At 43.1% G+C, this 21,152-nt stretch overlaps 4 protein-coding genes across 5 annotated transcripts; 2 read left to right on the forward strand and 2 right to left on the reverse strand.

The window, feature by feature from the left end:
* Nucleotides 1-209: 209 nt before the first annotated feature.
* Nucleotides 210-2,063, forward strand: ccnb1ip1 (cyclin B1 interacting protein 1; the record flags this gene model as incomplete). The annotated part of the gene is made up of 4 exons (XM_083992322.1): nucleotides 210-506; nucleotides 606-752; nucleotides 1,319-1,493; nucleotides 1,897-2,063. 4 exons carry the CDS (start codon nucleotides 210-212, stop codon nucleotides 2,061-2,063), a joined length of 786 nt encoding a protein of 261 aa, XP_083848448.1.
* Nucleotides 2,064-2,163: 100 nt separating this feature from the next.
* On the reverse strand, nucleotides 2,164-7,387 carry ttc5 (tetratricopeptide repeat domain 5). Its single transcript, XM_083992316.1, has 9 exons — nucleotides 7,120-7,387; nucleotides 6,032-6,164; nucleotides 5,714-5,925; nucleotides 5,372-5,522; nucleotides 5,124-5,215; nucleotides 4,812-5,015; nucleotides 3,564-3,778; nucleotides 3,323-3,467; nucleotides 2,164-3,237 (listed from the first exon to the last, which is right to left on the reverse strand). The coding sequence occupies exons 1-9, from the start codon at nucleotides 7,180-7,182 to the stop codon at nucleotides 3,118-3,120; spliced, it is 1,335 nt and encodes a 444-aa protein (XP_083848442.1). The 5' UTR covers nucleotides 7,183-7,387; the 3' UTR covers nucleotides 2,164-3,117.
* Nucleotides 7,388-7,631: 244 nt separating this feature from the next.
* mettl3 (methyltransferase like 3) lies at nucleotides 7,632-20,412 on the forward strand. 2 transcript variants are annotated; one of them, XM_083992311.1, is made up of 12 exons: nucleotides 7,632-7,845; nucleotides 8,521-8,711; nucleotides 8,820-9,284; nucleotides 9,992-10,167; nucleotides 10,794-11,007; nucleotides 11,097-11,284; nucleotides 11,463-11,501; nucleotides 11,604-11,712; nucleotides 12,361-12,426; nucleotides 12,527-12,639; nucleotides 12,727-12,862; nucleotides 20,381-20,412. In XM_083992311.1, the coding sequence occupies exons 1-11, from the start codon at nucleotides 7,743-7,745 to the stop codon at nucleotides 12,839-12,841; spliced, it is 1,779 nt and encodes a 592-aa protein (XP_083848437.1). In that variant the 5' UTR covers nucleotides 7,632-7,742; the 3' UTR covers nucleotides 12,842-12,862; nucleotides 20,381-20,412. The 2 variants fall into 2 exon arrangements, with proteins under 2 accessions (XP_083848437.1, XP_083848436.1); XM_083992310.1 differs by lacking the exon at nucleotides 20,381-20,412 and having other exon boundaries at nucleotides 12,727-13,076.
* Nucleotides 13,141-19,856, reverse strand: LOC311001282 (uncharacterized protein). The gene is made up of 3 exons (XM_083992328.1): nucleotides 19,649-19,856; nucleotides 14,632-14,722; nucleotides 13,141-14,526 (listed from the first exon to the last, which is right to left on the reverse strand). The coding sequence occupies exons 1-3, from the start codon at nucleotides 19,754-19,756 to the stop codon at nucleotides 14,354-14,356; spliced, it is 372 nt and encodes a 123-aa protein (XP_083848454.1). The 5' UTR covers nucleotides 19,757-19,856; the 3' UTR covers nucleotides 13,141-14,353.
* Nucleotides 20,413-21,152: the final 740 nt, after the last annotated feature.

Here is a 21,152-nt window from a genome sequence, read left to right on the forward strand (position 1 = left end):
CAACTAACTCACACATAGAAATACATTTTGAAACCCTAGACCTGGTGATTTAGATTCTCTACACTTACCTAGGGCTGTAAGGAATCCCAACAAAAAGCTTCACCATTACAAGGAAATTTGAGTGTGTGTTTAAAATGTGATGCTGAGATAACGACTTGCCTTTTGTGCTGATCTCCATTACCCCATTACTGTGCTTTCTGCAGTCGGCCATGTCTCTCTGCGATGACACACTCCTGTGTAACTTCCCAAAGTGTCGGACCAAGCTGAACGGCTTCGCCTGGGTCACAGCCTGTTCCCATGTTTTCTGTGATCAGCACGGGTCCGGAGAGTTCAGCCGCTCCCCTGCCATCTGCCCGGCCTGCTCCTCTGCGCTGTCTGGGAAGTTGGACATTGTGAGGACGGAGCTGTCGCCTTCTGAGGATTACAAAGCCATGGTGCTGGCAGGTTTGCGACCAGACATGATTCTGGATATCTGTTCCCGTTCTCTGGCCTTCTGGAGCTATCAGGTCAAACATCTTTCCATCTGTGTGTCTATGAACTTTGCGTACCTCTGTATCGGTGACTTTGAACTTTTATAAAACACCCAGCTTGTGTCACGTGTACAGGTCCACCAGGAGCATATGTACCAAGAGTACAGTCTGTCACGGGCCGAGGAACAGCTGAAGCAGATGGAGAAGCTGTTGAACCAACAGAACCAGAGCAGAGAGCTGGAGCTCAGCGCCATGAGAGGGGAAATTGCTTCCCTAAAGAAAGTAAACCACAACTCATAAACCCACATTCATAAACTCACATTTAAAGACAGTTAAACTTGTTTGTGTGGGTAAATAACTCCAATATCCTCTCTGACTTGCTGTGTTTCCATTCTGTTCGTGTTATGTTTGAGATAATCATGTGCAGAGTTTAAGGGGAGAGGTAACAGGATCCACATTAAATACCAATCAGTCTTTTCTTGATCCTAGATGATGAAAAAGTGGAAACATCAGTAAAAAATGTCAAATATTAATCAAATATTCACAATTTAGTTAACTTTAACTGGGGATGTATTGAAAAACTCTACTTTCATAACTTTAGCAGTTTCTTAAGCTAATTTAGCATTGATTCAACAATTTCTTCAGCTCATTCAGCATTGCTTCAGCAATAGCGTTCAGCTGCTTTCAGCATTCACATGCATTTTCTGCAGGAAATGCTTTCTTTTTCTAGTTTTACTCATTGTTAGTCCAAGAAATTCATACCTAAAGACTTTATTTTAAGGTTGAGAATTTTACAATCATATCTTCACAAAGTATTTATCAGGATGAAGAGCATGTGTTTCTGTTAGGTGATGGACGAGTATAAGAGGAAGTACAGCGAGGTGTCTGAGAGGCTGATGGAGAGGAACAGGCAGTACCAGAAACTACAGGGGCTCTACGACTCTCTGAGGCTGCGCAACATGGTGGTGGGGGTTGGCGACAGAGAACCGCTGCTGCAACCAGGACATCACGACTTCAGCACTGGTAAGATAAACAACAGTTTTTCATTCAGTTAATCTATTCAGCAAGAATGCAGGAAGATGTAAGTGATACTTATGGGCTAAACAACAGATTGATTGACTATTTAGGATAATAAATTTAACTTCATCCCGTTCAGATGAGAAAGACGAAGTGTTTTTCTGTCTCTGCCTGAGAATTAAACATTTGTATCAATTGTTTTACGCTGATTAATGAGAAGAGGAAGGAAACTGAATAAGAATAATGTTAGAGGGCTCAAAGGAAGACACATCTGTAGCTGCTTTGTCAAGAAGAGGCGGTCATCAAGAAAGAGCAGTGGGAGTAATGAGCTGATTGTCTATGTAAGGGAATTTCTAGTCAGTGTTAACAATGAAGGACATCCGTCAACCTCCTCCCGTGTGTTACGCAGGGGCGGCTCGACAGGCGACTCCTCAGAGAAGCCCTCAGTTCCTCTGCGCGGGCTCTGACGCTGACAGTCGGTTCTTCTCCTGCCTGGAGGCCGACGGAGCAAAGGCCTTCTTCCATTTCAGCTCCCCCGCCAGGGACAGAGGCCGACCCTTCATCAAGAAGCACTGAGAGGGACAGGTTACACAGTGACTTTGGTCCAACAGCAATTTCTCACATGACCAAGTTGTTCCACGTTCATATTAATTTACTCAAAGGCGTTCCCCTTAAGCACTTTTTCGTATCATTTATTGCAGTTTTGAATTATAAATGTGTTTTTGAATGAACATCAGACCAAAAGTGTAGTTAAATGTAACAATGAACTTTAAATCCTCTTTTGTGCATTTATGTTGTAAATCCAGCAAAAGTACAAACATAAACACTGTCTTTTCATACAGCACTGCCTGTCTTGCAGTCCCCTTAATTATGTATGACTGTGCCACATTAACAAACTGTTTAGCCTTCACCTGTTCACTGCCAAAAACAAACAACAAACTATGCATTGTGGAGGACACTACCATAGAATTGAGCCCTTTGTTTTTCCTATTTTAACATCAGAAAAAAGAAAGAATGAGTAAGAAGTAGCAAGGTTGGGTCTCACCTTAACTTAGGCAAGGAAAGTGGACTGCTTGTTTTGGGTCAAACTAATATCAGAACGATTCATATACATTTAAAAAAGAAATGTCCAGAAATAGATATCAGATTTTGGCACAAAAAGGTTGGTGGTGTTATTGCCACATCAGCATAAAAATATACACAAGATTTTCTTTACTTTTATGCTACTGATTTAAATAAAGATGTGCCTTAAATTAAGTTTGTTTCAGTATAACAAACAACCAAATGAAAAAAAGAACAAAATGTGTAAGGCAAAAGGATTTTTTTTTCTTTTTAAGGATAAACTTAAGTCACAACTCTGACTCCGATCACATTGTCGTCATCACAGGGTCTTCCATTTACAAAAAAACAACAGGATACAAAACAAACAAACAGAAAAAAGGAAGGAATTTTTATAAATATAAACAAGCTGTCTCTCTAAAGACAATGTAACATGAAGGGCTCTATATACAAAACAACACATAAAACAGGCACACACTTTGGAATCTTCATTCTTCCATATTATCCAAACTGTTCCTCCATATCCAGCAAAAAAAAAAGAAAGATTTGGTCCTCCGGCCTCTCGCTCGGCTCATTCACTCTGGGGCTTGTAACTGACAGAGACAGCGATCTGACTTTGGATGTTTTGTTTCTTGCCGTTGACAATGAGCAGCAGAGGAGAGTCCACTCGTATACTTCTGAAATCAATCGTCTACCACAGAGAAGAGAAGTGTAAGTCAGACAATCAGATAGATGGTATTTAATATGATTTTAAGGTACGTACATGAAACACTGACCTTATCTTTATGCGTTATACTGTGTCGTTTGACCTGAGGTTCAGGAATGACTACAGAGTCTCCTATGAGGACGCCCCAGCTGTCCGCTGTGTTGTACACCATCACCACGATGCACATCTCCTCACTGTCCACCATGCCAAATGTACTAGGGAAAAAGAGATTAAGATGTTACAAGACCATGACACCAAGACTGAGACGGACTGCATGAGGATGGATGGATGGACTGATAATCTGCACTCACAAGGCCATGCGACCCTCCGAGGCCAGGCTGAACACCACCTTGCCCAAGGCGGCCACCCCGGCGTTGTGGCCATGTGAGAGGGAGGAGATGGTTCGGGGCTCCAGGCTGCCCACGCGGCCTGTGGGTGAACGGAACTGAGGGGACGAGCAGGGGCCCAAAGCCGACGTGTTGAGGTTAGAGAGCATGGTCCGTAACCGACGAGCCTTCACCTTCCCCTGAGGAAAAAAAAAAATACAGTATTGGACGTGAGGAGCTGAACAAGTGATATATAGCTGAACGTTGCTGCCACCATGTGGTAGAAAAATGAAGTCTTGACATTTTCATCTCTGATAATGTAGAAAAACTAATTAATTCTGGTCATTTCTCTAAAAAAAAAACCCCACAAAAGAATAAACATACAAAATGAGACATAAAACAAGTAAAAAACTGAGCTGAATAAAGATGTAATGCTGAAGGTATATATAGTTCATAAAGACATAATGTCTTTTTTAACGAGTTCAGACATCACCTCCAGCTTCCTTCATTTCAGTACACTGAATGCTTAAAGGAATAGTTCACCAAAAATGAAATTCAGTCATTATTGACTCATGCTGAGGAATACTCCGGAGTAGTTTTTTATTCCTCAAAGTGCATCTGGAGACCCGGGAGGCCGGTTCGTAGTCCAACGAAAACTTTATATGAGATTAATAAGGACCAACACAAAAATGTCCATAAAACTACACAAAAACCCTGTAATATTCCTCCATACTGCTTGCCCGTTGCAATGCACGGGTGAACCCCAGGCAAATTCAATACAGGACTATTCAGGCTGTAAAAATGTCCTAAATATCGTTGTTTCGAGGAAACTCTGGGCGATATCCCTTCAGGACACTTGGACTGCAGTGGACGAGCAGTAAGGAGGAAGATTACAAGGTTTTTGTGTAGTTTTATGGACCTTTTTATGTCGGGCGCTATTGACTATAAGGATTTCGTTAGACTACGAACCTCCACTCCTGGGTCTTCAGATGCTGCTTTGAGGAATAAAAAACTACTCTGGAGTATTCATCAGCATGAGGGTGAGTCAATAATGACTGAATTTTATTTTTTGGTGAACTATTCCTTTAAACATTTTTAATTTTACTTGTGTTCTCATTGTAAAAAAAATGACAAGATATTGACTACAATGTGTATGCTAGGAGTGCTGTTTAGTATGAATAGTTGGTAAGATCTTTTTACAGTCTATGCTTATAACAAATAACACTCTCCTACCTTGTTCTGTATGAGCTCTGTGACTTTGAGCAGATAATCCAGCAGCTGCTTCTCTCTCTCCGGAGGCTCCTCCCAGCCCGGGTCCAACGCCGCCGCTCGGCTGTAGCCGCCGAGCGCCGAGCCGAACATCTCCTCATACTGGAACAGAGTGGAGCGGTTGAAATGCAGCTCCGGGTAACAAGAGGCAGCTCTGTCCACTTTCTCCTACGGAAGGTGGGAGAAGAGTAAATTATTAGTAAAACTGTGCAATCAATGCCGATTCATTATAACTGTATAATTAAGTGAATGAACCGTGTATGTGTGTGTACTCACAGATTGTGCATAGGCACTTAGAGCTTGTTGAGACAACTGTGGATTCTGTCCACAGGTGAAAAACAGACACACGTAGGCATTTCCCAGGATATCTGTGAAAAACAAAACAACATGAGCACAGAATTTGTATGCCTGTAATAACTTCTGGATATAATTTGGATGTGTTTGATACACAGCTCCCTCATTACAGACAGTAACTGAACCTCTACCCACATCCCTGTAACACCGTCTTCTCTCCCTCTACTCACACCAGGACGTCCCGTCTGTGACATCCAGCTGGACGGCTTGTCGGGCCATGTCCACGCTCTCCAGCACCTGTTTGCCATGTGCGTCGTTGTCCGCCGCCGGCAGCTGCCTCAGCACCATAGACAGGTTACGTAGAGACACTTTGTTCTTACTCTACAGAGGTGGAAGATAAAGCAGAGGCATAAGATTTCATAAGAAAAATGGTAGATTGGTGCCCAGGAGTGGCCTGCAACTTCAGATATTTTGTTATTTACATTTTGCATGTAATTCACATTTACAATGCTTCCAAACAAATAATTAAAAAAAGACTGAACACATATCCATCCTTTCTCTCTTTCCTGTACCTGCTGCAAGGCTCCAGTGAAGCAGTTCTTGGCACCAATCAGGTCTCCTTTCTTCCAGTACTGCTCGCCCAGTATGTTCCAGCCCTCGACCAGGCCAGGCTCCAGCTTCACAGCCCGGGAAAGGCACTCCTCTGCTACAGTGCTGTAGTCTGGAAGTACGTTCAGACACCTGCCTTTCTGCAGCAGAAACTCTGCTTTGTGTTTGTACAGATCTGTAGCAAATCACAAACACAGAAATGCAGCGTGAATGAGATTTTGCACAGTGAAGTTGGGAGTTCAGTCAGATTGTTGTTGTACTGTGCACACGACGACACCCACCTTCTTTCTCCTCCAGCTTCTTAAGTGCCTTCTCAGTTTCCTGTGCTACATCACTTTGTTTCTTTCCAGCTTCCTCCACAGTGTGAGTCTCAAAATAATGATCTCGGAAATTATACAATTCATCCACAAGCTCCTGTAATAGGAAGAAGGAGGGGGGGGTGAAAAATAGATCATGAATACTTAACCATGTTTAAAAATAGATCAAAGACACATTTTTCTCAGATACACCTGCCTGCAAAAAACTAGGACAACCATGTGCTACAGGAGATGCTCCAGCTTAATCTTGGCACTTGGTTATTTCTGTTCCTCACTTGAACACACGACATAGCAGAAACACAGCATAATGTCTAAAGCTGTTAGTGATTTACTTTTTGCTTACTGACAAATCTTTCGTGTGTCATTTAGGGAAAAAAAACACTTGCTAGGTGTAAAATGATTAAATCCAGGACTTTTTTTTATTTATCTGAATCTATTGTGTTTTTGTAGACTAATAACCATTATGACTAAAACGAGGACAAGTGTTCAGTGTATGAGGTTGAAATGATTGGAAACAGAGAATTAAAATCTTGAAAATGAAATCCTAAAACCAGACAGTTACTTTTAACCATAATAGATCCATGCTTTTAACACAGAGATATTTGTTAGAGCGTTAATAAAGGATTATGAATAATGCCAGACAGTGCATGTCTGGTGCAGTAATCCTAAAGCACACAGACAATCTGGTGACTCAGCAAGAAGCAGTGGGACAGACTCAAGAACAGCATGCATACTACACTGAATTTATCTGGTAGTGTAACGTTAAACACACAAAAAAATAATTAATTAATAAAGATGTAAAGCAGAAATCACTATACGCCTTAAATATGAACATACATAATAATAAAAAAGAGAGCAGAAACACTGCTAGCATGACATGTTGCAGCCAGTTGTTATAGTAACGAGTCGCTCAGGAGGATGTAGCTACAGCTCGACAAGACACCCAAGAGGCCACACCACAACAATTACCGCACAAGAAACCAACTAAACACGACGAAATAAGAAATGTAGGTGTATTTATACGTTCGTGTGATACAAATACCAAAACCTACCTGGAATATTTGCAGCTCGTTGTTGTCTTTCGCTGGCTCGCCACTCTTCTCGTCTTCCGCCATCTTTGCAGTGAGCGTAACGTTACAGCAGCACTCGGCCTGTTTAGCAGGTGGCGTGGAGCTAAATGCACCGAGTCACGGGCCGACGATTAAAACTAAGGCTCTGTTGTTTCATATGTTGGCAGAAAACAGACATTTCTTTCACAAATCAGCACGAATGCAACGGGTAATATTACAGCGCAGAGCCATCGGGCTTTTAACTTCAGTGACGCCGGAAGTTGGAGTAGTCCGCACTGAAAATGACTCCGACAGTGGACCTTCTCAAAAAACAAACGCAGAAAATATATAGTGGAGATTTTTGTTTCCCAAAAATACACATTTGTCAATTTATATTAATAGAAATACGATATTTATGTTATTATATACAATTTAACGACCAGGCGCACTGTGTCAGCCGGAACCTTTGACTCGATGTGTTGCTGGTCCGACAGCTTTACGTGGCGGACCATACATCCTTGGTGGTTCCGTGCCGTGCAGGGCGGACAGGAGCTAACTTTTGTCGAGAGGTTGTCTATTCGGAGGGTGTTTTTGTGTTTTTTTGTTGCTGTTGAACGCAGCTCGTCATGTCGGACACATGGAGCAACATCCAGGCGCACAAGAAGCAACTGGACTCTCTGCGGGAGAGGCTGCAGCGGCGGCGGAAAGACCCAGCACAACTGTCCGCGGGTATGGCTCACACCGGACGGCGGGCTCCAGCGGGACAACAAAAAAATATAACCTGTTGTTGTGTAGCCATTATTCCTCTCCATTAGTTGATTATTGAATCCATAAATTGCCAAAAATGAGTTTAAATGACAGTTTATTTTAATCGAAACCAAAGTGATATCTTGCCACTGCTTACTTTTTGCCGGGAAATACATAATAATACAAAGCGGCAGCTGTCGGACTTTGACCTTACCTCAGTTGAGAGTTATGCGTTTTATCCATTGGCTAATTGGTTAATATAAAAAAGTTTGACGCTCGAACAGTTTGATTAATGTAAATGCAGAATGCATTTCTGTATGTGTTGAGCATGTGTATACACAATGTTACTACTTGATTCTGCTGTGATAATTTGCAGTGACACTTCCCAAATTTGAGAAATAAGTCTGTGTATGGCAGCAACAGCAGAGGAAAGTTTTTTTTTTGTATCGTTTATTATTTGGATCATTGGTGAGTGGAACAATGTCAACACAAAATGCATGTAATGAAACGAAAAAGCAATACAAAGCTGAAATCACAGGCATATACATGTATGTTTTGATGTAATTCTCAGCTTGGTATCACATTAGTGAAACAGCAAATTCAAAAGTACTGCATATAGAGATTTAACATGGCTTATCAATTACCCTTTCATTGTAGATGGTGGAGGCAGCACAGACGGTGCTGCAGCCAGGAGCGACAGCCCAGCTCCATCAGCTCCTTCCACCTCTCAGGAGGAGACGGAGAAACCACCAGACCCCGAACTGGAGAAGAGGCTGCTGGGATACCTGTCTGATCTGAGTCTCCCAATGCCTACGGACTCTCTCACAATCACAAATGAACTCAACTGTGTGAGTTTTCGTTTCTGAGTCCAAGAGTTCTATGTAGAAAAGTATCCGTGTATCATACTAACAATTTACCTTTTCTCCTTTCTATCATCCTCTGATTGTTTCTCGCAGTCTGAACCAGCGGTCACTCATGGGTGCATCCAGAGTCTGCTGCTCAAATTCTCAGCCCAGGAACTCATTGAGGTTCGACAGTCCACGTCAGCCTCCTCCTCTACAACTTCCTCTGCCACCTCCGCCACCGTCGTCATAGCCGTGGACCACACAAAACTATGGGCTATGATTGGGTCTGGGGCTGGAACCCAAAGGGCTGCAGTCAAGAGAAAAGCAGAAGAGCAAGCCCACAGCAAAAGAGCTCCAGGCTTCTCGCCCTCACTACAGAGCTCCGCTTCCCCTCCACACTCATCCACCACCTCCTCTCTGACGCCGGCTTCCTCCATCCAGCTGGCATTGCCTTCAGCGTCAGGGAGCGGGGCGGATAAGAAGGGCAGGAGCAGTAAAGGTCAGTCGTCTCATATGGACATGGAGATCGAGAGCCTCTTGAACCAACAGTCTACGAAGGAGCAGCAGAGCAAGAAGGTGAAAAGTTATGGTTATCACGACCTGTTTAAAGGGATAGTTCAACATTTTGGCAAATTGGCCTATGGCCATAATCCCTATAGTTTTAGGAGTAGGTTAGTTACAGTACCTTTAGTTGTCGGTGCAAGCTATTTTTAGAGCAGTGGAGCAGAGCGGCTAATGGGATTTATTGGTTTACCTCATCAAACTCACAATCCAACAACTCCAAAATGCTCTGGTGGACAAGTTGTGACCTGCACATTCACCACGCTATGAGATAATTACAGAACGTTACGAGACGGAGTCGTTTTTGAGGTAAATTCATGCAAAACCGCTGATGCGCATTCCAGTCTGGGGCAGTTTTTCGGCAAGCAACAACTCTGTCTCGTAACGTTCCATTATTATCTCATAGCGTGGTGAATGTGCAGGTCACAACTTGTCCACCAGAGCATTTTGGAGTTGTTGGATTGTGTATTTTATGAGGGAAACCAAGAAATCCCATGAGCCTCCGTAGCATAGCTCTGAGCAGCTTGCGGCTCTAAAAATAGCTTGCACTGACAATTAAAGGTAACAAACCTACTGATATGGCTATAGGGATTATGGCAATGGGCCAATTTGCCAAAATGTTGAACTATTCCTTTAATTGTTAGCTGCCGAGGAAGGAAGCAAAAGCGTGGAGGTTTCGTTTACTGCTGTGGCATCATGTCAATGTTATTATCTGTGTGTAGGTGAGCAGGGAGATCCTGGAGCTGCTGAACACCAGCACAGCAAAGGAGCAGTCCATCGTGGAGAAGTTCAGGTCTCGCGGCCGAGCTCAGGTCCAGGAGTTCTGTGACCATGGGACCAAAGAGGAGTGTGTTCGCTCTGGGGACACACCTCAGCCCTGCACCAAGCTACACTTCCGGTCAGTGCTCCTGGTCCTGTCAGCAGCAACAGCAACCTCCCTTCAACACACTGCTATTCATCAAAATGAATTAGATTGAAAGTTAAATCAAACAAAATAAGAGTTGATATGATTGATTTCTGTTGTGCTTCACTCAACAACGGCTGCTCAGCCTCATGCTGCATGTAAGACTTTGAAAATTGTGATTTTCTGATTATTTAGTATCGGTATCACTGATTTAAGATTTCCTTATCTCCAAACCTCTTTAGGAAAACTGTTCCAAACTCTTACCAAGTGTCACTCTTTAATTAAAAGAAATGACGAATTGAGTGAACTGAGAAATACTCAGTTTGACCTGAGGAGGGCACTGTAATGAAGGCAAAGGATCACTGTAAATACTGTATATAAAAGGTTTTTTATTGTGTCAAAGGCTTAACTTCCCAACCTAATGTACAGAATTGCAAACAAAAGTAAGATGAATAATGATTTATTAAAAACATGGATTTTCTTTCTTGTAAAATACTAGATGAATTTATTCCATCAAGCTTCTAAAAATTACATTTCAACCGTTGAAATAAATCGACTTTGGATTACACACATGTGCATGAAGCTGCTTTACTTTGCTCTACTGATGTGTGTTTCCTCAGCCGCATCATCAACAAGCACACAGACGAGAGCCTCGGCGACTGCTCCTTCCTCAACACCTGTTTCCACATGGACACCTGCAAGTACGTCCACTATGAGATCGACAGCCCCCCGGAGATGGAGGGGAACCTGATGGGGCCCCAGGCGGGCACCGCCGAGCTCGGCCTCCGAACTGAGGACGCCGACAGCAACGTGGGCAAGCTGTTCCCTTCACAGGTGAGGGTGAGGATGGAGGAGGAGAAGAGGGTGAGGCAAGAAGAAACAGATGGATGCTGAGATATAACTGTTTGTGTTTGAATCTCCAGTGGATCTGCTGTGATATCCGCTACTTGGACGTTTCCATCCTGGGTAAGTTTGCCGTGGTGATGGCCGACCCTCCCTGGGACATCCACATGGAGCTGCCCTACGGTACGCTGACCGACGACGAGATGAGAAAACTCAACGTCCCCATCATGCAGGACGACGGCTTCCTCTTCCTCTGGGTCACGGGCAGGTAACCGAACAGTCTCAAGAACGTGACTCGTCGTGATGTTACTGTGTTTGAAAGATATGAAAGATATGGATTCTATTTATCCACGAATCTAAATATGTTTGGAAAGGCAAATCTAATCGTTATAATCATTTCCTGTAATGTCAGGGTGACTCATCTGGTTTGTTTTTCTTTCCTACAGGGCTATGGAGTTGGGCAGAGAGTGCCTCAGTCTCTGGGGGTAAGTCTCCACTGCAATCACATCATTCTTTGTCAGTAGGGCACAGTCTGAATCTGCATCTCTGATATTTTTCCTCTTTTTTGTTGCTTAATCTTCCTACAGTTACGAGCGTGTGGATGAAATCATCTGGGTGAAAACCAACCAGCTGCAGAGAATCATCCGCACCGGGAGGACAGGCCACTGGCTGAACCACGGCAAGGAGCACTGTCTGGTGTGTTCACATCTCTTTCCTTTAACATCATCTAATATATATATATGTATTTGAATCTCTCTCTGTCATGTGTGCATGAAACAACTCCACTTAAAGCCTGTGGGAACTTGACACTTTAAAGCAGTACTAAAGAACTTTCAGTTTTGGTTGAGTTTGGCGGCGCCTGTGGACCAAAGCGGTAGTGTTTTGCCTGAAGGAAGACTCCATTTCCCATGAACACTAGCGTGAAGCCCTGTAAATATCCTGCATTAAAATTAACAGAAGACATCAAAACTAAGTTTCTGTTTCCAGTGGATCATTTCAAAGTGAAAACACAAACATAATCCATTGCTAAAGTGCCGTTTTGCCTGTTCCCTCCTCGTTGTGACTCGCAAAAGTGAAAGTGAAACTTAAGTGAGAGCCGGGTTCCTACCATGCTCCTCAAAGCTGCTTAGTGCCAGAGAAAGAGATACAGACCCCCTCAGGCCATGACAGAGGTGTCATTCAACTTGTTGTAAGTCGATGTATCATCACAAAAGTTATGAAAATATTTTATGAAGGTTGAAAAGTTCCTTAGTTTTGGTTTAAATTTAGTTAATCAAAGATGTCGTCCTACAGCTACAAGACGTTTCTGCTGGTGTCTCATCTACATGTTTTGTTTCTCTCCAGGTCGGGGTGAAGGGAAACCCTCAGGGATTCAACAGAGGTTTGGACTGTGATGTCATTGTGGCCGAGGTACGTGGCTTTATCCTCCATCACACACACACACTGCAGTTACGACTCCTTCAGCCCTCGTTTTCGTTTCATTAAACTCACAACGCGCTTTCTTTCCCAGGTTCGCTCCACCAGTCACAAACCAGACGAAATCTACGGCATGATAGAGAGACTCTCCCCCGGCACCAGGAAGATCGAGCTGTTCGGTCGACCCCACAACGTCCAGCCCAACTGGTAACGCGCTGTCATGCTTTGATTGAAAGGAAGACTAATGGTTCCACATAGTTGACATGTATTTGACCCAGTGCATTTCCTCTCTAGGGTAACTCTGGGAAACCAGCTCGATGGCATTCACCTTTTGGATCCCGACGTCGTGGCTCGGTTCAAGAAGCGCTATCCGGACGGCGTCATCTCCAAACCCAAAAACATGCAGTGATGAGATCGTCTGTGGCAACAGGTCTGGAGAAGTTTGTCTATAGATTGTTTTTGTTTTTTTTATACCAGTGAACTAATTTTCTAAATAAATTAACAAGATGCACTGTCTGCGTCTTGGTTAAAAAATGAAACCACCTGAAGCAGCCATGTCAATTACTCTGTCGTCACTTCTACACAATAATGTATGTGATTCCCATATTTAATACTGCGACACACACTTCACATTCACCACCAATAAAAACACAAGAGACATTTTTTTTTAAATGTATATTGTTATTATTTTGTTAGTAAAGAATAAAGAGACTTTTCTTTTGACGTTCTGTGGACTTGAACAGCTGATAACTGGTTCTGCACCAGAGGACAAAACACTGGAAGTTTCATATTTCAGCAGGTTTGTTCTTTTGTTTTTTCACAGTCGTTTGGGATCAGCGCTTACATTCATATCTGTTCTTTGTAGGCAAATACAGAACCCTGTTCATTCTTTAAAAAATCCATACTGTTAAAAAGTCAATACATGTCAATATCAAATGCAACCAGGAGTGTTTTTTAATTATAAAAAAAATGTATAAACAAAAAGGAATTAGCCAAAGCCAAGTAGAACTCAAAAAAACCTAATGGAAATGTAACTGCTGTGCAGCTCAGCTTACTGTATACTTTTTCAAAGAGGAACTAACTGGAGGAAGCAGCTGAACATCCTCATACTTACAAATATACAACCTGTCGACGTGATCTTAATGCATTTGTGTTAGATGTAGAGTTAATGCCGTCGTTACCCTTTGTGTTTTGTCGTGTTTGTTACTAGGCAGGGTTTTGTGTCTCGGAGCAGGATTAGAAAGTTAACCCAGACCTGGTTAGAAATAGGTCAACATCAGATTTAAAATTCACTCATTATGATGATGACTAATGAGAATATTTAAACAGAACTTTAACTGCCTCGTCCTGCTTTATGAAACACACCCATGGGCTGTGAGATCATCTCCAAGTTGAAAAAAAAAAAAAGCTCTACAAAGGTTGCCAGAAAAGAAATGTTTAAAAAAGTGAATTGGTAGAAAAACAAAAACTCCCACCGACCGACCAAAAATAAAGAGAAGCAAAAGAAAAAGAAAAGAAATAATGCACTTGTTGGTAGTGAATGCTGTAAACAAGTCTCTACGTTGTCTTATCTTTCATCAGTTTCATGTCCCATTTGCATACTGGATCTCCTCCAGTTCAGTCTTCTGAAATCTTAATGCACTGAGCCTGGAAACCGAGTCTATTTCAGTCCGTGTCCCCCGTTGACTCCCATTCATCATGGAGAACTCTCCGTCTGACGCCAACCGCCGGGGGGTTACAATGCAAAGACGTGGCCTGTTCACAGCTACTGTTGATGGCGTCTAAAGGTGACGACAGATGGCGTTTGCTCAGCTACCGGGGGCCGCCAGGTCTGCGCCACGGGCTCCAAAAAGCATGAGTGGGCGGATGGAAAAACTTCTGATACAGGAGTCCGTTCATCTCCCTCGTCCTCGGTTTTTTTTTAGTAGGTGGCGTCCACTGCGTTGATGTTGGAGTCCAGCTGGTGTCGGAAAGACAGCCGGGCCTTGGTGGAGAAGTAGATCTGGGAGCCGCGGCTGAGGCTTCCCGCTCCCTCGCTGTCGCTGCTCCAGGACGTGGTGGAGGACAGACGGGGCTTCATCTCCTCAATGGGAACTGAGTGGGTGGAAGACGGAAGATGGAGTCAGGCTTTATCAGGCTGATCTATCACAACATTATTTGTTATTTCTTCTTTATAGTCAGGCTGTAGTTGGGCCTCACCTGTGGCTGGAGGGCATTGCCTCTTGCAGCGGTCTTTACAGCGTCTGTAGAAAGGAAAGCACTGCAGCATCTTCACACCCATGATGGTTGTCTGAAACAGAGAGAAGAGTGGAGAAACCCATGAGTATAAAAGAAACACAGACAACATTCAACCCTCTTTTTTATACAGTTTAATGCAGTTTAATTCCCCTCAAGTGTTTTGTAAACATCATTTCCCAGCATGCTCTCTTCTCCCACGGCTCACTTTTAAGCTGCCTTATCACGCCGAGTGCCGACAGCTCCTCGTCTCCTCACCGGGTCACGGTGTAATGGAATTATGATCCTGCACTTCGGCGACGTGATAGCTTAATGTGAGCTGACAGTATCACTGAATGGCACCGTGGCTCCAGCAGTCAGCCAGTTAGCCACTATTTACAGTGCCAATCATCATCCTCCGCCTCCTCCTCCTCCTCCTCCTCATGCTGCCCGCTGTCTAATCCCAGGAGAGGACATCAACAGCAGCCAGAGAAATTGATAAGCCCCTGTCTGACAACCAAACACAGATTACACAGAGGTCATCTGATGCATGCCAGTGATGACACACAGGCAGACAAGTGGACACTTCAACTGAAGCTATTGTTTCCATCCCAAAAACACTAAAAGCCGTCTTCCCAAAACTTTCCAGCTACTATTATCCTTTGCATTGTGGAAGGCTTCATTCGCTGGACTCGCACAGTAGCTGCTGCTTTACATTATGTTTCACAATAACGCTCCACTCAACCTTGACCTATGCTGCTGCAAATCTAGACCCACATCTCCCCCTGAACACACACCGCCAGGGTTTGATGTAACAACGGCCAGTTATGCAAAAAATCCAACCGACTGAGCGGCAAAGTAAGTCATATTCATAATTTCCCCGGAGGATCGCCCTTCTATTTGCGGCGCGTCTGACTGATAAGATAAAGTCGGCTCCGCTCCGTAGTGCCAAGCTGTATTTGCTTAGAGTGAAAAAAAGGTATTTATTTTAGTCTAATCAGGTTAAGAAACAGGTCAGGGGATGTGGAGCAGAGGGAGGTGCTCGATCTCAACTGTTTCTATTGTAATTGTGCTTCAGGAGGAAAAAAAAAAAAAAGCACAAGTTTCCATGATCAAACACCAGCAGTCTCTGACGCACAGCTCTTCCTGGTACATAAAGAACACACACACAGATGCACAACATATAAATTATTTAATAAGACCTTTCATCATAAAAAAACAAACTTAAATGGCTTGTTGGTTACGTCAGGAGATCATAAACCACAGATGACAGGATGGGGATGGATGGTTTTTACCACCGTTCCCTCAGTGAGGTGGCACAACCACAAAGAGTCGCACAACAACAACAACGAGATGCAAAACAGCTATAAAGAAAAACTGAAAGTGACACAATACGAGATAAAGAGGGAGAACAGAGGCTAAACAACTGCAAAGAATTCACACAAAGTGGGAATAAAAAGCCAGAAAACCATTATCTCAGAATCTGCCTATGGTTGTGAGTTGAAATAGCAAATGTAGAATAAAGTTATTTATTAACATTGGTTTATATCAAAAATATTTCCAGTCTTGTAATAGTTTCCATCAAATTACTGTTTAACTAAAATGAGTGCTCACAAAGTTGATCACTGTTGCCCTCTCAGCATCAGCTGTCATAAGATCAGCGTTAGTCAAAGCATTGCAGGGTTTTAAATTTGTCTCACTTAAATCCCACAGCGTGAGAATCAAAGTGCGTACCTGGGGGGAAAACCCACCGCTGCTGCTGCTGCTGCTGCTGCTGCTGCTGCTGCTGTTGTGATAAAGTCTGATCCCCATTGTTCATTAATCACAGAGGGGGAGATTTGGTTATCTGATGGCAAACTGTAAACTGTGATTACAACATAAAGGAGAGCAGTGTTGAGCTAACATCGCTCTGTTTTTTTTTCTCTGTTTGCTGTCGATGCATCATCACGCTCTTTGACTCAGCCAGGCGAGCTCAGGGAGACGTGACGGCTCACACATGCATGCACACACACACACACACACTCAAAGGGTCGCTGGAGCACATTGCAGGCAGACGACCCCTCCTGTCCTGTAAGTGAAAAAAAAACTCAAGAGTCTCTAATTTCACAAGTTTCTCCGTTTCTTAACCATCTAGTGCGCCCTCCCTTCTCTGTTTCACTCAGGTGTGCCCCTGAAATCCAACCCCACCCGCAACACACAGTGAACCCATTATAGCACATATACTCTATGCTGCTGTATGGGACACATTGTAAAGAACAGGGACGGGACAGACCAACGATGCTTGCACAGAGATTAGAAATTTCGTTGTGTGTGTAAAATTAACTCGGCTAGTGTACACTTTGTCCCCAGCGTGCAGACTAGTTCACAAACACACAATATTGAGGCTCTCTGGTCAGTGGTGAGGAATTTAGGACTGAGATCATGATTGGTTGTGGGGGTCTGGCAGCTTCGCAGCAGCCTGGGAGCCTGGAGGAGAAAAACAACCTCAGATCGCAAACACACACATACACACACACACTTACTCACTGAGAAAGCACCAAGACAGTGCCCACATTGACCACAGAAAGAAATAGTGCAGGGAAAATAGACCGGAGGAGAGGAGAGAGAGGATGAGGAATAAAATGATGAAAACAAAAAAAAGTGGTGGGAGGGGGAAGAATGAAGTGAGAGAAGGCGTAAAAAAAAAAAAAAGGGTGGGGATATTGGTCTGAACTTGACCTCTTTTTTTTTTTACCTCATGTTTTTCTCAAACTAGAGCCTCCAGGCTGCAGGCAGCTGATGTGAGCAATGCACGAGCCCCCAAATAATGTGGTTTTACTTGTTCCATCAGCGGTGGCCTGCCGATGGAGCCAAAAAAAAAAAAAAAAAATTGCGCAATCCCTCCCAGAGAAACATTAAGCGAGTGGCTTACGGTTTTTGTGTCACGTGTGGCAGGTTTTCATCACTCTGAGTGCTTGTTTGTGCTTGTGTGCGTGTTTGCAGGCAAATTTGTGGGCAACTTGAGTTATTCAAACATGTCAGTCAGGTGTGATCCCTGCATGTATTCTCTTTTCTTTTCTTTTTGGATATCAAAGTTTTCTTTCAGCAAAAGCACCACACACACACACACATGCACCAGGCCCCTCTGCTCTGTCCACACTCCACGCTCCATATCTGCTTTGTAAACAATGTTAACTGAGCAGCAGAGCACATACGTATGCTTACAGTAACATGATAAGCATCGGCCCACAGGTCCACATTCAGTCTGCCTCGGGGGGTTTATGAAAAGAGAAAAAAAGGAGAAAAAAAAGTGCAGTCTTGTGTCACTGCCCCTCTGCACAAAGCTTCACACAGGGCTGCCAGCGTGGATGACGCACACACACTTCTGTGCACGTATAACCTGCACAAGTGTGTGTTTGTCCATTAATAGCAGCATACAATCCTTTTTGAATCATATTCATCATCACACACTCTGGATAAAGCAGCTTTTAGAGGCCTCCGGAGCACCAGCACAACACACTGATCAAATAATGGCAATCATGTGGGTTATTGTCACTAATGGGGAAAGATTACAGCACATTTACTGGAGTGCTGTGCTTAAGTGCACTTAAAAGGCCCTGGGACCTCCATTTGATGCTACTTAATACCTCTGCTCCACCAGATTTCAGATGCAAACTTTCACTGCACCGTCCTTATCAGGCTGCTTTTAGGATCTTCAGAAAGAAAGAAAATAACCATCTTATAAAGCTATACCTACTAAAGTGTGCATTTCGATTTTTTTTGTTACAATTGGCTCCAGCATGACCAACTACACATTTAAAATGCAACTTATGCTGTTGCATCAATAATAGCAATTTATTTGATAATAATTAAAGCTATAACAGAATATTACAGTTTACATTTCTGTATTTGTACTTATTATTATATATTTTAAACCATTTTAGGGTATTGTATGGAAACTACTGAAAATGAACATTCCCCTTATGTTTTACTTTCATCAAACATTCAGATAGTAGCTCATCCTCTTGGCATCTTCCCAATGTTATGTCAGAATAACCTCTCACACATAGGTGCAGTTTTAACAATGCTCTTTAATTAACTCCTTTGTTAACCTTTAATGGAATCTGTGCCGCTGCTCTTGCATTGTCTGCTGCATAAGTAAGTAATGCGTCATGCACATGAATGTTTTCTTTCTCTTTTATGTAACTAAAAGTGGAAGTAAAATTAGGGATGAGGGGATGAAAAATTGTAAAAACACCAACAGCATGATTACAAAACTGGTTTAACACCTTTTGCCTTATCGATACACTTAAGCTTACTCATTAATCTGCTTCAGCTCGTCTCCGTAAACACTCATTAGGAGCCAAAACGACTCCTAAATAAATCCTTTCCTGCTCCTTTAGCTTTATTCTGGGCGCGTGCAGGTGGAAATGTGAATGAAAACGCAGCAGCAGGAGCCAGAGCCAGACACACAGACAAGACGGAGTTAATCTGAGCTTTCATCTGGAGCACTACGACACCGCTTATCTCTCCTCTGTCTCCTTGAATAAACCATCACAGACTTAACTCGCCGACGTATTTCAAGTGCGTGGAAGTGGGGAAAAAAAACATAATTTAACTCACTTACAGCGTGAAATGTCGCAGCGAAGACGAGAGGCTACTTTTTAAAGTGACTTCAGGTGATAAATGAGTGATGCTAATTAAACTGGCAGACCGGACAGCTGCAGGACAATAGTTGACGCGTTCAAGCGCACGAAATAAAGTTTGACAAGTGGGCTTCAGTCTGTGGCACTAGCATAGCATGATACATTTATGAGCGGAGACCCTCCCACCGACACACCTCCTGCTCCACAACCAAAAAAAAAGCAACCCCTCATCCACTCTTGAGAGGTAGAGATAAGAAAATTCTCCAAGTTTTTTAAATTCCTGACATGCAATGAAGTGACATTTAAAAAAGCTGCAGTAATTACGTAATAAAAAACACATGGTGTCGTGTGTTTGAGTGTGTAGGCTATTAACGTACCTGGTGCAGCAGCCTCGTCGACAGGCGGTAGGTTGATGTGCTCTGATACTTTCCTCCAGACAACAACAACAGGACTATTCTCCCTTCATGTGCGGGTCCGCGCCTCATTAAAATGTGGTTCAGTGTGTGTTTGTGTGTCCGTGTGTGTGTGTCTCTCTGTGTGTCCTCGGAGCGTTGCCCGGTACTGTGCGTCCTGGTGCGTCCTTATTGGCAGTATGGCAAGGTTTTTCTGTGGCGCGCGAGAGACTGAACTTTAAATAGCTAATCCCCGGAGCGTGGCGACTGAGCGGACACGCCTGCTCTCTCTCCCTCCCTCCCTCTTTCTTTCTCTCTCCCACATACACACATACACACCCTCCCTCCCTCCATCCTCCCTTCTTTCCTCCTCTCCTCCTCACCCATCCCACATACATTCATACACTTTCTCCTCCATGGTTGTTTTGCCTGCAGACGTTTGTTGACACTGATAACACAGTTCTCCAGAAATAGCTTCAACTGTATTTAAATGGCCTCTCGTCTTTGTAGTGTGGAAGTCGTGCGGATGTCACATGGGGAATCCAATATTACTCAATCAATCATGAGTTGAGGTGTTTAACCTCTTACTGTAATCTATGATCAGGAAGAGGTGATCACACTCTGACAAGTTGTTCTTGTGTAATGATAATAATAATAGTAACTATGAAGATGATACTTACACATGATTCTGATTCATTTCCTCACTGTCTTCTTTAGAGAGGTCAGAGGTCATCATCAACGTTTTGATGTCATCCATGATACAGGTAAGATTGTGTCTTTTAAATCATTTTAATTCCCTCTTATACTTAAATGCCTTTTCATATTTAAGTGGTTGTTGAAATCCTAATTAAGAGCAATTAGATTTGCTATTAATCAGCAAATCGAATTGTAAAACAACTGGATATGTGACAATGAGCATGTACAAGTTGCCTCAAACTACACGTCCAGACTCATGAACCAAAACAAAGAGCTGACACACACATTGCTCAGTCAGTGAAAATGTTGTGTAAAGGACATGACATCACACATATTTTAATCTTTAAATAATGTGGAAACAAATGGAGGACAGGCAGTTTAGGTGGTGGATGTACAACACCTTCACCTTTAAGGTCCACAGCTCATGCAAACAAAATTCCTGTTGGTATTTTTCTCTTATTTAACCACAAACAAAACTGCAGCTCGACCTTCACCACTTTTATCTTTTCACTGGCGTTTTCCTCAAATCCCTAACACTTCCTAAAAGCGCGAATATATAAAAATACCAGCGTTTGAGCGACGAGGCAGCGTAGGTATAGGGTAACATACAGTATACTGTGCAGGAAATCCCAATCCTGTTTGAGTGAGAGGGTTTTAGTCTGAAGTGGATCAAACCTACTGAGAAGAATTACAGCCACAGATAATTCAGGTGACAGTGAATGATTTTCCTCTCTTTCCTTTTATTCTGTTTAACCCACTTTTACCGAATGCAGCACTCACAGAGAAGCTCAAG

Source organism: Trachurus trachurus (genome assembly GCF_905171665.1).
Source record: "Trachurus trachurus genome assembly, chromosome: 18".
Taxonomy (NCBI): Eukaryota; Metazoa; Chordata; class Actinopteri; order Carangiformes; family Carangidae; genus Trachurus; species Trachurus trachurus.

Bases quoted from the DNA above. Each gene is read 5' to 3' on its own strand.
- LOC311001282 (XM_083992328.1), bottom strand. From the start codon at position 19,756: ATGAGGCGCGGACCCGCACATGAAGGGAGAATAGTCCTGTTGTTGTTG. The intron at 14,723-19,648 runs GTACGTTAATAG...TCTCTGTTTCAG, and splicing joins CGACGAGGCTGCTGCACCAG to ACAACCATCATGGGTGTGAA. The intron at 14,527-14,631 runs GTGAGGCCCAAC...CCACCCACTCAG, and splicing joins GCAATGCCCTCCAGCCACAG to TTCCCATTGAGGAGATGAAG.
- mettl3 (XM_083992311.1), top strand. From the start codon at position 7,743: ATGTCGGACACATGGAGCAACATCCAGGCGCACAAGAAGCAACTGGAC. The intron at 10,168-10,793 runs GTCAGTGCTCCT...GTGTTTCCTCAG, and splicing joins TGCACCAAGCTACACTTCCG to CCGCATCATCAACAAGCACA. The intron at 11,008-11,096 runs GTGAGGGTGAGG...TTGAATCTCCAG, and splicing joins GCAAGCTGTTCCCTTCACAG to TGGATCTGCTGTGATATCCG.
- ttc5 (XM_083992316.1), bottom strand. From the start codon at position 7,182: ATGGCGGAAGACGAGAAGAGTGGCGAGCCAGCGAAAGACAACAACGAG. The intron at 6,165-7,119 runs GTAGGTTTTGGT...TTCCTATTACAG, and splicing joins ACGAGCTGCAAATATTCCAG to GAGCTTGTGGATGAATTGTA. The intron at 3,468-3,563 runs GTGAGTGCAGAT...CTTTTTCCCTAG, and splicing joins TCGGAGGGTCGCATGGCCTT to TACATTTGGCATGGTGGACA.